Source organism: Manacus vitellinus, unplaced genomic scaffold (assembly GCF_001715985.3).
Source record: "Manacus vitellinus isolate BGI_N305 unplaced genomic scaffold, ASM171598v3 scaffold_19_pilon, whole genome shotgun sequence".
Classification (NCBI taxonomy): Eukaryota; Metazoa; Chordata; class Aves; order Passeriformes; family Pipridae; genus Manacus; species Manacus vitellinus.
In genome coordinates, this window is record NW_021939395.1 from 12493411 (window position 1) to 12510933 (window position 17523).

Genomic DNA, 17523 nt, shown 5'->3' on the forward strand with positions numbered 1-17523 from the left:
GGGGGACAAGCACAAAACCGAAGGAGCCAAGACCCTTTTCCCACCTCTTTCCAGTAGGGAGGGAGAGACTCCGCTGCAGACGGCGGGCTCTGAAACTGCTCATGAGGCAAGCGCTTCCAGCTGGGGTCTGTTTTCCAGATGAAGTTCAGCCCCTGCGAGGCAGAGGTAACGAATGCCTTCGTTAGGACCCACCGCCCCACATCCCACGGGGTCGGGGTCAGGCGGGAGCTGGAGCCACCTGGGATTTGGGCTCTGGAACACGGGACTGCATGGGCAAGGAAAAACGAGGGGTGAGCCTGGCACAGACAGGTAGGAACATTGGCGTGGGGTGGTGAAGGGGGGAGGACGTGCTGCCTCAATGGGCTAATTATGTAGCGGCCAGGCCAGTGAGCGCACTGATTAATAACACTGTCCTGAGCAGGAGAGGGCTGCCGGGAGGGGCTGCTGCTGCCGATTGTGGGGAGCCCACGGCCCCCTGCAGCCCGGCGACATCTCTGGGAGGGGATGGGGGTGCTCACTCCACGAAGGGCTGGAAGCCCGTTGCTTGTTGGCACGGTGGTACTGCCATGTGCTGGGCCACGAGGTGGCTCTCCTGTTGGACACCTGGACAGGAGGGACCCCCCTCTGCGGCTGGGGCTGCATCGGCAGGCGCTGGGACAGGAAAGCAGGAACTGTTTGGCATCGGGCAGAAGGTGGCTCGGGGAGGCGGAGGGTGTCACGGCGCAGGCAGGAGGTGGCACCGGGGAGGCAAGAAATGGTGGCATGGATCGGGCAGGGGGTGGCACAGGGTGGCACGGGGCAGGTGGGAGGTGGCAGGGAGTGGTACGAGGCGGGCAGGCGGACGGTTAATGGCGCAGGCCGTGCAGCCGGACAGAGCGTGGCAGTGGAACAGGCAGGGGGTGACACTGGACAGGCAGAGGGCGACACCGGACAGCGGGTGGCACCAAGAAGGGGGTGACACAGGACAGGGCGTTGCACCGGAGGGGTAATACGGGACGGGCACCGGGCAGGGGATGGCAGGAAACAGGCAGGGGGTGACACTGGACAGGGGTTGGCACTGGACAGGGGTGACACGGGCCAGACAGCGGGCGGCACCGGGCAGGGAACGGCAGGAAACGGGCAGGGAGTGACATGGGGCAAGCAGAGGGCGGACCGGACAAGGGTGAACCGCTCGGGATGGTGACACCGGTATCTACCGAGGGGCAGGAGCTCCGCTCTTCCTACGCGCTCGGCGCTCTTTCCGTGAGCGCTCGGCCCCTCCCGGAGGGTGGGGCGGGACCGGCCCCGCCCAGGGGCGGTGTCGGGGCGTGTCCCCCAGCGGCCCCGCCCCGGCCCGGTCCCGGCAGTCGCCCGGTTGTCGGCCATGGCGTCGCCACGTCGCGGCGGCTGCAAAGACGAAGGCCGGTGATCACCGCCTCAAGAGCGTCCTGCTCACCTACACCTTCATCTTCTGGGTGAGCGCCCGCCCCGCCCCGCCCAACACCCCGCGACAAGTCGCGGCCGCGCCGCTCTGTCGTGACAGTCGGTAGCCACGGCAGCTGTGCCCCCTCTCCCCAGGTGTCGGGCATTGTGCTGCTGGCCGTGGGCGTCTGGGGCAGGGTGAGCCTGGCCGTCTACTTCTCCCTGCTGGACGAGAAGGCCACCAACGTCCCCTTCGTCCTGGTGGGCGCCGGCACCGTCGTTGTCCTCCTGGGCACCTTTGGCTGCTTTGCCACCTGCCGCGGCAGCACCTGGATGCTCAAGCTGGTGGGTGGCCCCAGACAGGGCGGGATGGGGTCCCATCCTCTCCTAATCCATCCTGACCTGTCCTGATCCATCCCGAAACGTCCCATCCTTCCCTACCCCATCCCTATCCCCTCCCATCCCAATCTGCCCTGTTCAAACCCCATCCCTACCACATCCAATCCTGTTTAAACTCCCCCTGTTCCAGCCCCGTTCCGTCCCATCCTATCCCATCCCATCCCATTTTACCCCATCCCATCCCATTTTACCCCATCCCATCCCGTCCTACCCCATCCAATCCACCCCCTCCCATCCCACCCTTTCTGCCCGCAGTATGCCATGCTCCTGTCCCTCATCTTCCTCATCGTCCTGGTGGCCGCTGTCGTGGGTTTTGTCTTCAGGCACGAGGTGAGTCTGGGTAGCCGCTGCCATCTCATAGTGAGTTTGATGCTGTCTTAACCCAAGTGCAGTTGCAGGTGTCGCTGGAGGGACAGAGGTGCTGCTGGGAGTGGTGCTTAGCTTAGCAGAAATGGTATTAAAACAGCCCAAAGAGGAGCTTGGTCCCTGTAAGGACCCAGAAGGATGAGCCTAGGTGCAGGATCAGCCCAGCCCAGCACACTGCCCCTCCACCAGAACTGGCAGAGTAGCCCTGGACTGTAATTTCTGGCTCTGATCTATCTTCTGCAATAATTTCAGTAATTAAAGCTCCTCAGAGGGTTCCTGCGCCACAGAGCAGCCTGCTTGGGGGGGAGTTGGCACTGCGCAGGTCCTTGTTATTACATGCAGCATCCCTGCTGCCACAGTGCATCCAGCTGCCCTTTAATACAGCCTCTAATTGCCTGGTGGCTGGGAAGTGTCTGCTGGCCACAGCCGGAGTCATTCCTGCCATCATGGAGCGGTGACTAACACGGGGATGTGGGTCCCAGAGTGTGGGAGAGCACGGCACCACCACTGAGACCTTTCTCCTGCAGATTAAGACAAACTTTGAAAGTAACCTGAACCTGGCCTTGAAGGACTACAACGTGACTGCAGATCGGCACAGCGAGGCCGTCGACACCATCCAGAGGACGGTGAGTACTCCAGGCTGGTGTCTGGCTGGCATCAGGTGGGAATGCTCCCCTCGCCCCAGGGTATCCCCTGGGACCCCCCACAGCATCAGTGTCACTGTCATATGTGCACCATCTCAAAGATGCTGGATGAGATCCTGCAGTTCCTGGAGAAGCAAGTTCCCTGTGACCCCATGGGAGTGGTGGTGGGACTAGGGGATCAGTACCCTGGTGTGACCATGCTCCCCAAATGTGCTTCCCCCTCCAGCTGCAGTGCTGTGGAGTGCAGAACTACTCGGACTGGGAGAGGACTGAATACTTCAGCCAGAAGGGCATCCCCCAGAGCTGTTGCAAGAGGCCAAACGACTGCTCAGAGGAAGATCTGAAAGACCCAAACAAGGCCAAGCTGAAAGTGTTTGTGGATGTAAGTTAAGCTCAGAAAAATCCCGCTGCCAGTCCTGGAGGCAGGGATGGGCAGGTGGAGAAGGGCTAGTCTGTCCCTGGGAGGCTTGAAAGGAGAACTGTTCTATCAATGCAGCTGGTCTGTGGCCCAGAGACTCCCCTGGAGTGCAAGTAGGGGAAGGGTTTGGAGTCCTCTCTACTGTCTCAGGTCCCCCCACTCCTTCCTTGGAGGTCAGGGACCAGCTGGACCTAAGCACTGGCACTTGGGGCTGTGTGTTTTGGAGAACAGGTGAGTAAGGAAGTAGTTTCCCAGTAAAGTTTATTTCAGTAATGGTGACACGTCCCATTGGTGCAAAGTCCTGACTGAGTGGTGAGCACAGGTGACCTCATCCGGCAGGGATGGTTGGATGATGCAAGGCATGTTCCTCTGATGAGTCACCTTGCTCAACTCAGTGCTCCTGCTGGGAGCAGCCCAAGGGCCATGCTCCTCTTGAAGTGTCTGGGATGAGAGTCTGTCTGGGGTAGCACTGATAGGGAAATTGTTTTGCTGAGGTCAGGCAGCACGAGGGCAGCCAGAACCCCAGATCTACCTGCATAGGAGCATCTTCACCTGGAGCTGTGGGTGCTCTGGGGAGGTGCTGCTTTGTACTCCTGGGAGTGAAAAGCACTGGACCCATATTCTTGCTTTCCCTCCTCTGCAGGGTTGTTTTTTCCTGGTAATGTCAACTATGGAGTCCAAAATGAGCATTGTGGCTGGAATCTCCTTTGGCATCGCATGTTTCCAGGTAAATCTCCTTTTCCTGGCTCAGGAGGAGTGCAGAATGAAGCTAGTGTGTCTCTGGAGGTATTTAATTTCAGTTCAAAGTCTGATGTGTACAAAAGGCACGGCCAGTTTCAGTCAGGGAGGAGCAGCCATTCCGCAGATTCCCCTTGGGTTTAATCTCACCGCCGTGCAGGCTTGAGTCTCTTACACCCAGGGCTGAAGCACCAGTTCTCTTTCCATGAGCCCAGGTTATTTGGGAAGAGCTCCCCTCCAAAACCACTGACTTAAGGAAAACCAAACAGAGACAAACAAACTCCCTGTGCCTGCTCTTGTCAGGGATCAAATTTGCGCCCTTTCTTCTCCTACCCGCCAACCTCTCTTGTTATCAGGGAGGAGTTTTGGCATTGTTTCTGTGTGAGAGGGTCCCTGTGAGTACCCATGGGGCACCACTTGTGCTGGTGGCTGACACCCCACGTGCCACTCTACCTGACCATTGTGTCCCCTCCCTCCTGCTCCGCAGCCTCTCCTTTACTTTATCCTGCAGGACACTTCCTGCGGGAGCCGCAGCAGCAGCCTGCTCGCCAGCCCTGCTCCGGCAGGCTTTATCCCGGCAGGAAACGAGAGGCCCCTGCCCCCAGCTCTGCCGGGCTGGGTGTTGGGCACACTGACGCTGCGGTGGGGTTTCCCAACGTGCTGAGGGTTTTCCTATGCACTGCTGCGGGAGCTGCAGGATGTGCAGCCGTCCCTCCTTTAGCTGGATTGTGGGAGCTTGCTGGGCTCTCGGTGCTAAGCAGCTGGCCTTGGCTTTGGAGGGGCTTGAATTCACCCTCCCCTTGACCCAGCACACAGAGGCCATAACATGAGCATCAAGGCACTGCTGGCCAGGACCACTGGCTGCCGGTGCTGGCGTGGGGAGAAGGAACCCTGCCAAGATACTCTGCTGTAATGAGTGTGTTGCCGTGTGTTTTCCGTACCGGACGGAGTGAACTGGGGGAGAGGCATGAGCTGACAGCCCTTGGCTGCAGCTTGTGCTACCAAGTGCTTTGGGAGAGCCTGGGAGATATAGCTGCTCTGCTGTGCCCAGCCACTGGCCCCATGCTCCTCCTTGGTTGGGCTGTGCTTGCTGTGGTGTCACTGAGATGTGGCCGACACACAAATGGTGAACTCACACACGCTCCCAGCTGCAAAAGTATCTCAGCTGATGGCAGGCTTGAGGATTATGACCAGTTCCTAGCTTTTATTATTCCTTCAGCAAGCCCTGCTGGCTGTGTGGCTGACAGGGACTCATTGTGCTGATTTGCCTCTAACTCCACTTGTGGAGGCCAGGCTCATGCAGGACCTGTCCCTGAATGTCTGCATGGGTGCTGGGGGGCTGTGTTGTGATAACAGAGCATGTTGTGATAACAGTACCGTGTCCTTCAGATGCTGATGTGAGAACAGCAGCCTTGTTTCCCCACTGCCCTTGTAACAGGGAGAAGTACTGCCATTCTCTGGTGGCTGTGTAATTGGCTGTGACTCTTCTGATATCTGTGTAATCTCCACAATTACCATAAAACAGTAGATGCTTCATGAAGCAAAATGTAACGGGATGGGATGTGGAGCGTCTCTTGTGAGGAGCTTGTTTGGCTGGTGCCAGCCAGGATCCTCTGCTTCAGCCACTTTCAGTGATTCCAAAGCAGGGCACAGCAGCCCCTGTTGTGGTTCGTAAACACCAATGTCCATCCTTGGATTTTATATAACTCTGGAGCAATTTGTCAGGTTTTTCTCCTCAGAACACCTCATCCTGGTTTCGGCTACCTCTGATACATGGGATTTCTTTCTCTTTTTCAGTTGATTGGCATCATTCTCGCCTGCTGCCTGTCCCGGTACATCACGAACAATCAGTATGAGATGGTGTAGCTGGCCCCCAGCACGCTGTGCCTGTGGCTGGGTATGTCTGTGAGCTTAGTGGGCTGTCTCTGTATCTCTGGCTGCTGCCTGGTTGCCCCTGGGATAGGGGCACCACGCGTGGGGCATGTGCTTAGAGGCAACCTGCAAGACCGTGTCTCCTATGTTATTTTAAGCTGTGTATAAATCCATCCTGTCTGTTATCCCTTTGCTGTTGTGTCTTGCAGGGAATGCTCTCCATGGCTGGGGAGGATACCTCCACCTTCAGTTTTCCTCTGGATGCCACATTGTGAAATCTTGCTTTGAACTGACTGATCTTCTTCTCGACTAGCTCATAGAAACGAGTGCACCAGCTGTCCTGGTGTGCTCAGGGACTTGTCCTGACACTACTCTGCTGTGCCACCGCCTGGGATAATTAGTGTAGCTGTGGTGGTTACAGCCAGCACGTTCCTCCGGGCACTGCAGCTCTTTCCTTGGCAGTGCAGAGTGCTGTGCCATGTTGAACCAACCCTGCTGGTGGCCTCGTGGGACTCACAGTGCTCATCTTCAGTGCCTCCATTGGGAAAGCGATGCTTCCCCTCCCCTCTGGCAGCCCCTTTGAGATCCCCTCCCCTCAACAGATGAGGCTGTTGCCCTATTAAAACACAGGTTTTAAGCCTTGACTCAGCCAGGTCTTGGCTTGTTGCCAAGCTCTCTCTCATCCCTACCCTGGGTTTTATATATTTTTTTATAGTTGTACTTCTTGAAGTACAGGCTGTAGTGATTCTTTGTAAGCTGTAGTGAGATTTGGTGATGTAGCTCCTGGTGCCTTTACCTTGGTAGGTGTCCTTGCACCGAGTCAGCTGTGACTTGACTGTCAGTATTATATGCTGCTTCAACTCATTTTATGTATTGAGTAGAACTCTTTTGTCCTGAGACACAATAAATATTAAGATATTTTACTCTATGAAACCTCCTTGACTTTTCTTTCATGTCCTAGAAATTCCTCTGCTTGAAGAGCAGCAAGCCCTGCTGGGGGTGATCCGCTCACCCTGGGCCAGGCAGGAACCTCTGACCGTTGCAGTTCACATTCCTCCAACGTGCACTAGTGCACTTGTGCTTGCAAATAACTTCTGTAATTGAATTTTCTTCATAACAGAGGTTGTGTAACAGTGCTGAAGCAGAGGGCCTGGAGCATCCCAGCCCAGGAGCCAGGTGGGTAAGTTCAGCCCAGTGCAAACACGTGCATCCTTGGCTGGCCACTGCCTTGGAGCAAAGGGCAGGGCAGTACTGGGCAATCCCCAACTGCTCCCCAGGGCAAGAAATGTGGATTTAAGCTTTTACGTTCCTTTGTTACTGCTCATCTTGTGGCTGTTTGATCAGCAAGCCTTTGCCTTGTCAAGCCTGATGCTGCAGTGATGTAGTGAAGTTCCCCTCTGCCAAGCTTGGGGGATTTTTGAGTCTTAAGCACTGAACTCAAATGGGCTGTGTCTGGCTGGATGCTGGGCTGCCTGTCCTGTTCCTGGAGAGGAGGCAGGTGTAAACAGAGCAGTGAAGCCATGGGTAGCAGTGGTGGCCCTTTGTCAGTGTCACCACTGTGGCAAATGCTGCCTTGGTGCTGGGTGAGCTGTCCCAGCCCAGCCACCCCACAGTGCAGACAAGCACCCGCTACAGGTCAGCCTCCCTGCTGACGGAGGAACCTGGAGGGGAACACCCAAAATCCTTGTGTTGCACTTAACCCAGGTGAGTAAATCAAGACTGTTGTCAGCTCCTGGCAGGCTGAAAGCCTCCTGGCTTGGGATGGCAAGGCAGAGTGCGTCAGAGTGTAGAAACTGGGCTGGAGATTGGCTGATGGCAATTAACGGATGGATGGAGACAGGGAAAGGACACGTGAGAAGCAGAACCATATTTGGATAAACCCATCCTCATCTGAAAGCCTGCACAGAGGGAAGGACCTTGCCCTGCCCTGGTCTGTGCCTCTGCCTCCACTGGCAAATCCCTTCCCAGGGCAGCTGGCCGAGGTGATGCCAGGTGGACAAGGATAGTGCCAGCAGAGGGTGACATGGGGAGCCTGGAGGTTTCCGAGCTGCTGCAGGAAAACCAGCATGGATTGTGCCAACCTGGGGAGTGTGGAGGCTTCTTCAGCCTGCTCATAGGCAGTGACAGCACTGTGGCCATCAGAGCATGTGGATCTTACCTGGTTGAATAGCACCTACGCAGACAACTCACTTTAATTTGGAGAGGTGCTCTGAAAATATGCTTATGTCCCCATGGGAGATGCAGGAAGATGAGGAGGGTCTGGCTCTGACCTCTCCTCCCTTCTCTGTATGTACGTTCTGGCCATGACAGTGTGTGATTCTTTGGTGACACAGAGAAGGTTTCACCTGGTGATACCTGCGGGATGTCAGAGCTCCTTGGCAGCAGCTGGCTCCCTGGGATGAGAGCTTGAACCTGGGTCTGGTGTGAGCCCCCAGGCTGTGGGCAGAGGAAGGCTGCACAGGGGTGCACAGGGATTTTGATGTTAGCCCTCAGCACTGCTGCAGGCACTGTCCTGCTCAGGGCAGCTGCAGTGTCAAGGACTTACTTTTCCCCTCGAGCACCAAGTTTTGGTAGCAGAGCTGGGGACAGCTAGTCACCCTTGGGTACTCCACACCCTTTGCTCCCTCTCACTTTGGATGCTTGGTTCCTCGGGGAGCTCCTTGTGCCAGCTCCTTCCTCTGCCTGTGCTGAGACAACTCCAGAGGGGACTGGTGGCACCCCTGAGCTGTCAGTAACAACTACTGAACACATCAGAGCATGCTGGAACAGGGGGTCAGGACATGCTGAACAACCACCAGCGCCATCAGAGAGCAAATTAGGGACCTCTGCACGTTCCCAGTGAGGTGAGCACCGGCAGACCCAGTACCTGAGTTATGGATGCTCATGACGAGGCAGCCAAGCAATTAGATCACTTCTCAGACCCATTAAGCATCAGACTGAGACTAAAAGACTTTCCATTTTCTTTGCAATCACTCATACAAGACGTTTATTGTTTGCCTCTTGCTGCTCAGCATGGCGGCAACGCACTCGAGCGCAGCCTCACCCAGCCCCGCCGGAGCAGCGCAGGATGCCGAGGGATACACACAGTGAGGGTGCCACAGTCGGCAGGTTTGCACCTCACTGGACGTCAAACAGGTAGTGACCTGCGTGTTGGCTGTGTCAGGATGCAGCTGGCTGGGTGGTGGTGCGGCGGGCGGGTGTGGGGCAGCACCCGAGTGGTGGGTGCTACACCCTGCCCAGCATCCGCGCAATCCACCAGTTGCAGGGCATGATGATCCGGCAGATGACCCTCCCGCCCTGGTAGCAGTAGGGGTAGGGGTAGTAGCCCAGGAGGGGCTCGCAGACCCGCCGGCAGTAGCGGTTGGCACGGCGGCACTGGGCACAGCAGTATCCTCGCTCGTCCCACAGGGGATGGAACTCCAGCCCATTCTCTGACTGCGGGGAAGAGGCAGAGTCAGCGCAGTGAGGGCAGTGTGTGGCTGAGGCGCCCCAGGGGCATGGACAGGACATCCTGGGAAGGCAGCCAGGGCACCCCAGAGGCATGGGCAGGGCACCCCAGAGGCATGGGCAGAGCACCCCAGGAACATGGACAAGGCACTCTAGAGGCATGGACAGGGCATTCCAGCAGCATGGACAGGACATCCCAAGAAGCATAGCTAGGACACTGTGGGAGCATGGCCAAGATACCCCAGGGTTGTGGCCAGGGCACCCCAGACCATGGGCAGGGCGCCCCAGGGTGTAACTCTCTCACTCACATAGTCATTGACGGGTAGGTCCTCCTCAGTGAGCTGTCGTGCCCGGCGCTTGGGCCCCAGCTGTGCATCCTTCTCCACCTCGTGCTCACTCCCCCCATCCAGCCAGCTCTGGTTGTCTATGAGCAGTTCAGGGTCTTCTTCTTCTGCCCCTTCAAGGTTGGCCAGCTCAGGAGCTACAGGAAGAGCCCAAATGTTGCTGTCAACAACTACAGAGCAGGGGGACAAAAGCTGCAGCAAGAACTAATGTGTCTACCAGAATCTGGTGCCAAGGTACAGAAAATACCCACCAGGAAATCAGTACTCCATTTCCTCCTGCTCTCACCCAGCCTGGGAGAAGGGCTGTAGGAGGTAATGGCCCATTCCATCCCCATGCCCATGGGTGACAGGTGTCCGTGGGTGCTGCTGGCATCTCCTGCATGAGGCTGTGGGTGTGTAGAAGCACATCCTCATGGTGGGATCTGCTGCTGTGAGGTGGATTTGTAGATACAGCACTCATAGCTTGGGTAAGACCCACAGCAGCACTAATTTCCTTTGCTGGGGGGAGATGCCAGGAAGCCTCAGGACACTGCTGTTCCGGCAAAGGCATTGGATGCATCTTGGTGACCCAGTTGGACCCACTGACCTGGGACACAAGTGCCGCTGCAGACGGGGTCTAACAGCAGGGATGAGGGAGCAGAAAGGAGACAAGTCAAGGATACCAGCCTCCCTCTGCACCAAGGATCTCTGATACCCACCTGCCCTCAGGACCACGGGTGGCCGGTACCTGTTGGGGACATGATGTGGCTCTGTGGCTGCAGAGCAGAGGGAGTTTTCTCAGTAGGGAGTTTTAAACTAGCTCATTCAGCTGGAAGTGGGTTAGAGAGAGTGGGTAATTACACCGGCAGATCTCAGAGGCCACAACCTCTGTGAGGGCTGTGTAGTGAGCAGCTGGAGGTGGCAACCCCGCCGTGTGATTTAGATGCAGATGTCTGCTCACACTCTGATGTTCATGCGGTGTCGAGAATTTAGGCGTCCCAGTTTCCAGCAGCGCTGGTTTCTTTGCAGGTACAAAGGATTGGGGTTTTTTTCCCCTTGTTATGAGGAGGGTGGCCACTCTGCAAAGTGCAGGTCAGTGGGGAGCTGGCAGAGACAAGCAGTTTGCAGAGAGAAACTTCAGCCCCTGCTATTACACTGGCCGAGATCTCCTGTGGTCATGAGCAACACTGTGTTTGTGTCTGAGATGTACAGCAAGGCTGTGAACCCACCATGTCACAGTGGGGGACATGGCAGAGCTGCTCCTGGTGAGAGGGTTCAAGAGCATCTTGGGGAGGAGATGGCTCCTTGTACCTGCTATTGGTGTGGGGTGGATCCAGAAGATGGTCACATTTCTGCAGATGTCAAAAATTTTGGAGCTCTTCAGGAATTCCTTGTTCTGAATGGGCTTTTCCCCAGGCACCCAGACTACAGACTGCTCAAAGTAGGTGGTGGTGATTTCTTCTCCCTGGAAAAAGAGCAAGATTTGACCCTGGCATGGTCATCCACATGGGAGACACCCTCTCCCCACCACTGGCTGCTTCTACTTCCCTTGGCTTACCCAGAGGCACCTCTCCCCTCCCAGAGAGCACCTGGACTTTATCTGCCTTGGCTCATGGTGCTCTCTGGGTGCACGCAAAGTACCCAGCTGGTCCTCACATGGGGAGAAAGCAAGCCTTATCTTTTCCTGTCCACCTTCAGTCAAAACCACTATGCTCTCTCCTCTCCTAGCTGATCATCCCAAGGCCTTCTCCTGTGCAGTCCCCACTATTCAGAAGAGCCTTCTGAAGCACCCCAACTCATTCAAACACAAGATTAAAACATCTCCTCTCTGCTTTGCTCTTAGTACTTAATCCCTCTCTCCTTATGCTACTGATTTTGCGATCGAACACTAATTTATTCCTCACAGAAATTCTCTGCACGGCTGTATTCTGTAATTTATACCACATGTCTCTGTCGTTCCATTAGTCCATGGTGTGTTTTGGCACGCACTTAGGGAGGGAGATATATAAAGATTATTGGATGGATCTGCGCTGAGCTCTCTGCCAAGGCAACGTTGTCTGTGTTGTTGGTGGTAGCCCATAGAGCAAGCTGGCAAAAGGCATTTTTCTCTCAGAAGGCATCTGGAGCTGTATATCTCTCTCACAGAGTTTTTTTCTTATGACTTTGGGAAGACACAGGAAGGAGCCAACACAACCTGACCCAGTCTAGGTCGCTTTTGGATTCTCTGGTAGAAGCTGCAGGGTTGGGGCGGTGCTGCTTGCAGCACCTGGCAGCGTGCAGGCTCTGAGAAGAGATGGCTAGAGCTTAAATCTACATTTATCTCACTGGGTTTTACATTTCAGCTCTCTACCCGGGGCGATGTTCTGCTAAAGCCTGGGAAGTCATATCCCTTTTATGATGGTAGCTGAAAAGATCTATTAGCTTCTTAGGGCATAATCAAAGAATCGGTGTCTGGGAATTTGGGTCATGATTCAGGGAAATGTTTCTGCCCACGCTTCGTTTCAAACACATGTCCTGCTGGTGTTTTATCTGCGGCAGCATCCTTGGGGGGGATTCAATCTGCTAACACCCGTCGTCTCTCAAATGGGGAGGCAGGAAGGCTGTGCCACCACAGGGGCCTTGGGGATGGGGACAAGGCCAGGGGACAACTGCCATCAAAGGACTGAGCCATCACTCCGGGGTCAGAGAGGGGTTAAAACAGGGAGTCCAACACCTTTTTCCATGCAGCATGCAAAATGTGAGGCTCCTTGTAGCAGGATGCAGTGGGCAAAAGATAAATTGATGCAGGAAGCAACCAGGTACATAAGTGGGAAGAAAGTACATGCAGGGAAGTGGCCCCAGCCTGGTGCTTCCCACCTCTCAGGTCTATACACCAAGAGTTTTCTCAAATCACATTTCTTAGAAGTGGCTGCTCTTTTAAATCCCTTACTTCTGCCTCATTCTGCTTGAGAACACGAGGCTCAAACCTGCGAGAAAACAATTTGATTGACTTTTTGGTGCCTGCTAATCCTGAGCTGCCTTGCGACCTTTTGACTACAACAGGATTATTGTTCTTGATCTCCGGTATTGTGCTGAGAGGTTTTTGTCTGTCGCTGTCTAATCCCGTCTCTTTTCACTTGTTTTTATAAGCAATCCTCTGAAATAAGAGCATTTTATGAAGCGATCACAGCTCATTATTTCTTTATTGCAGCCTCTCTGGGAAGGCTGGCGCAGATGGGAGGGTGGCAGGAATGGCAGCCACTCTCCTATGCCAGGGAGAGGAGTGAGTTTCACTGGGGACAGAGGTGCCCTGTTTTATTCACCTACCTCAAGCTCAGGGATCTTGGCCTCTGTCGTCTCAGGTAGGACTTTAGTCTGAGTTTTGATGAAACATTTTTGAAGTCCCACAAAGAAGATGCCGGTTATTCCCTGCAGGATCCAAGCAAACACTCAAAAAGCAGTCAGGGCAAAGAGGAGGACGAATAACCCATTGTACAGAAGGTACAGCTGGAGGAGGACTTAGTCATATTTTTGATGTTGATGTTTTTGTGCCACCTCTGTTCCACAGTGGTGCTAAGATGCACTAACAGGTTCTCCTAAGCGATATTGCATTTTATGGTTTGGGAGAACTGGGATTTTTGTAAATATTTTAAAGCAGGTAGTCATAAAATTTTACTCCGCTCCCCTTCTCCTTATAACTATCATGAGCTCTCATTATCATAAATAAAAATATGCAGAATAGTATCTGACCGTTATGGTTATATGAACATTCATCCCCCTGTTCCTGCTAGGCTATTAGCTCAAAATTTTGCCATATGTCACTGCACAGGGTATTTCCCTACAAATTTTAATTAGGTTTCAGAGAGAGCCTACAACAATGTCATGAGGTTTTAATGCTCTCCAGACAGATGAATGTACCGGGCTTGGATAGACTGATGATGATTGTGTTCCTTTGCAAGGGTAAATCCAATAACCAGATCTTGCTTGAAGATGTATTTTGTTGGAACTGAACCATGCTACTATAAATACCAGTGGAAGCTTATGTAGGTATACATCTCCTTTCCTTTGAGAGTATCCTCAGAGAGTTTGAGCATTTCTCTCCCTGATGCAGGAGCAAATAGTCCTGGGACTTGCTTCAGTGATTCCACAGCACACTAAGGGGTCCCATCAGTCCTGCTGCAAGACTGGGGGGTCTCAGGGACAAAGTGCCACACTCACATTTTTGAAGTCATGGATCTCCAGGATTTCCTCGCTGCCATTCCCGCTGGTGAAGGTCTCTGTCCTGGCAAGGGGGTCAATCTCCATCACAATCTTCTTCTTCTCACCATTGCTGAAGAAAGTGTGTTCCATATCATAGACCTGTAAGGGCCAAAGTCACACAGGGGTCAGCTCAGCACCCCTCCCAGTTTCACATGCTGCCCAGTGGGTGAACAGGTTGGTGCTGGGTATCCTGCCACGGCTGCTTCCTCACATGGCGGCTCTGAGCCAAAGCAACCTTCTGGATAGCACAAGGAGAGGCAGCTCCCTGGTGCGAGGGCTCAGCAGAAGGTCAAGATGCAGCCAGAATGAGGGGTAGTTGTCTGTCAAGCCTGGGATGTGTCAAACCTAGGAAAAGATGCTCATCCCACACTTGCACCAGGAGCTTTGCCACAGCTCAGCTCTTGCTCGTGCTTTCTGTGGCATGAGCCTGGTTACATCCCAGGTGGGACTGAAGTCCTGATCCCAAGGGGACCTCATTTTCCCTCCTCCCTGCCTTGCTTGCTGCATCACTGTCTCCCTGTCTCTCTTGCTCCATCACTGCATCCCCGTCTCGCTTACTCCATCACTGTGTCCTCAGCTCACTCGCTCCATCTCTGCGCCTTCTGTTTTTCCTGGAAAGGCAGAGGTAAGAGCCTCTCTCTGCCTGGAGGAGATCAAGGATCGCCTGCGGATCAAAGACCTCCTTGAGGGCTGCTGAAGAGCTTCGGGGCGTAGCAGCCGGCTTCCCGGCGGCATTCCTCCCCACGGGGAGCCGGGGTGAGCAGCGCCGGAGGGAGCAGCCCTCCCCTCCTCGCAGGTGCTCGCCGCACTCAGCCAGCCCGGCAGCCCTCCAGTCTCTGCGGATGCCTGACCCTTAAAGGATGAGTAGTGGCAGATGCTATTTGAAGCACAGAAATTATCCTGCTGGCGCAGCGTGAGCTGGCGAGCCTCAGGGAGTCTTGTTTTCCCGGTGCTCTGTGGAAGCAAAGGGCTTGTGCAAAACCCCTGAAGTCCACTGGGCAGGGAGGAGGGATGTAGGCACGGTGATGGGAAAGCCCTGTTAATCCCCTGGCATGGCCATGGAGCCAGGGCAGGAGCATCGTGGCCCCACTGGTGTGGGGCAGGGGCTCTGCCTTCAGTGCCAACCAAAACCCCCTTTCACAGTCTCCTGATTCCTGCACATATCTTCCCATTTGGGGGTTTCAAAGTCTCTTAGCAATGTTTCCAGCATCAGCATAACCCATTTTGCATCCACCTGGGCACAGAACCGGCTGTGGGAACTGCTAGGTACCTTCACCCCTGCTTAAAGGTTAGAGGAGTGATATGCACCTTGGCAGTGATGAGCATCTCCTGTTGGTCTGCAAGAAGCTTTTACAAGATATATAGCTCTCAATGGATTTTATGATATGGTAAAAACAGTCTGAAGCCTAAAATGGCTGTAAGGCTGCTAGTTTTGACTGACAAAATGTGCATGGTGCCATGAATCATTTCTAGGAGGGCAGGATCCCAGGTGGCACCTTACCTTCGAGTGCCTCTCCATTTACAAAGAATTACTTTGGCCAGTGCAGCGTCCAGCTAACCCACTTGGGCTTTGCCAGCTCCGTGCTATTCAGGGAGCTGTGAGATATTTTCTAGGGCTAAAAATGACACTTTCTGGTGAATCATTGAAATACGCCCCCCTGTGAGGCTGCGATGAAAACCCCTTGTTAGCTGCATCATCCGCTGTGCCCGCTGGTGCAGGTGCTGCCTTGCAGGGGGCACAGCCAAGTCCAAGGCAACCCCTCAGAGGGACAACTTTTCTTTCAAGTTTTTTTCCCACACTCTGGTTATATTACGGGAGCTTGAAGCGTTTCTTGTTCTTTAAAGAGTTTAATTCCCCTTGGTTTATATTTTTGAGTGTTAGGAAGTTCCAGCCTCCCCCCATCCTGCTTTTCCCCAAGTGCTCCTGGGCCAGCTGGAGAAGACATTGCCCTGCAGCCATTGGGACACAGCAGTGCTGGACACTGGGAGTGTCAGCATGCAGCTCCACTGCAGGAACATCTCTGCTTTCCTGTGACCTCACACTCCACTTGCCTGCCCATCAGGTGTTGGGGAGGGCTGGATGGACTCCATCCTTCACCAGTGCCCGCCGGTGAGGATGCCAAGGACTGGTGTTCTGGATATGCTTTCTGAGACTGGCAATGTCTCTATGCTGCCAATGGAAATCCTCTCCTCCAGGGGTTAACAACCTCTTCCCCTCATGGCTGGCATGACCCCTGTTTTTCTAGGAACAGTAGAGACTTTATAACCATCTTGGCAGGATCCTGGAGGCACATCTGGCTTTTATTGCTTTTTCTTTTATTTTGGGGGGTATTTATTTCTATTTGCTGATAAGAAGACAAAGTTTCCAGCAAGCAGGGTGCTTCCTCTGCCCGGCAGGAGGGCAGCCTGACTAGGCTGGAGCAGCTCTGGCGTGGGGCAGGGACGAGAGAGCAGTTGCCAGCATGGGAAACAGGCTGCCTTGGCTGCACATGGGAATTCTGTAAGCGTTCTTGAGAGTTGTCAAAACCTGCTGGCGCCAGAGTGCAAAGTGGGGCCTCCTGGATGAGCATGGAAATTCAAAGGAAAGGAGAATGAGGGGTACTAGGCAGGCTGTTAGCTTCAAGGTTAAGGGATTTACTTGGGGTACAGGATAAAAAAAGAGTTTTGGTAGAATTGTCAGGATGTTGGGTGGCAGCAGGCAGAGATGGAGGGGAGATGCACAGTCCTGCTGTCACCCCGACATGCTCGGCACTTACAGCAGTGTCCGTCTGGAGCTGAGAATAAACAAGCCCAATCCAGTTAGCAGGAGCTCCTCCAGAAGCTAATCTGTCTCATCGTCCCCTCACATTGCAGACACATTAAAGTAAGAAATATAATCCATGACAATCAATCACCACTGCATCCTGGCTTTCTCTCCTCTCTATGCAGTGGCATAATGACTTTTCCACCGGTTTCTGGCAAGATAATTGAAATGAAATGGAAAATATTTTCTTACTTGTCATAAAATTTGCTGCCGGTGAAATAAGAGTAACTTTAACTCTTCGTGGCGTAGCTCCCACCCCTGTAATTGTCAACTGGGGAAAGAATGCAGTGGCAGAGAAAAAACTCAGCCTGTATTAAGTAAAAGCTAGTTATGAATAATACAGAGATTTTTAAAAGTGCCATGAATACTTGTGGTCTGAGAAAATGCACTTTGTGAAGTTGCTTGGGTTTTGGGGAGTAGTTAAAAGTTTCAGGGGTTAAGGGGAGGAGGACAACTCTGTCTGAGGAAACAAGGCTTTGAAATGCTGTATCAAAGAGTTTTTACTTACTTTTCTGGGTGTTGGGTTCCAGAGGTATTTGACACCAAAAAATATCAGAATAAGAGAAAGGAGCAGCACACCGAGGAGCAGTCCACAGAGCTGGTACCTGGGGCAGCTCTTGTTCCGCGGCTTGGCTGCTTCTGCCTAGTTAATGACAAAACAGTGATAGCCGGGGGTGTGCCGAGGATTCGAGGAGGAAGGACACGCACGTATCAGACATTTGTGGTGCTGCAGAGATGCGGGGTGGCAAGGCAAGCCATGAACTTACGTCCAGAAAGCGGCAGTGCTCCGGGCTCTCCCGAGCCGTCCCTCCCATGGTCTCCTCGGTGTGCGACGACGCCAGCCCGCTCCGAGGTGGAGTTAGGCTCTGTCTG

General features: G+C 54.0%; 2 protein-coding genes across 2 annotated transcripts; one reads left to right on the forward strand and one right to left on the reverse strand.

Moving 5' to 3' along the window:
• Positions 1–848: 848 nt before the first annotated feature.
• On the forward strand, positions 849–6771 carry TSPAN6 (tetraspanin 6). The gene is made up of 9 exons (XM_029959205.1): positions 849–985; positions 1319–1454; positions 1558–1746; positions 2056–2130; positions 2694–2792; positions 3037–3192; positions 3872–3955; positions 5764–5863; positions 6048–6771. The coding sequence occupies exons 1-8, from the start codon at positions 849–851 to the stop codon at positions 5830–5832; spliced, it is 945 nt and encodes a 314-aa protein (XP_029815065.1). The 3' UTR covers positions 5833–5863; positions 6048–6771.
• A 2292-nt stretch (positions 6772–9063) lies between these two features.
• TNMD (tenomodulin) lies at positions 9064–17465 on the reverse strand. Its single transcript, XM_018070650.2, has 7 exons — positions 17418–17465; positions 17159–17293; positions 13806–13946; positions 12915–13016; positions 10920–11073; positions 9594–9766; positions 9064–9273 (listed from the first exon to the last, which is right to left on the reverse strand). The coding sequence occupies exons 1-7, from the start codon at positions 17463–17465 to the stop codon at positions 9064–9066; spliced, it is 963 nt and encodes a 320-aa protein (XP_017926139.1).
• Positions 17466–17523: the final 58 nt, after the last annotated feature.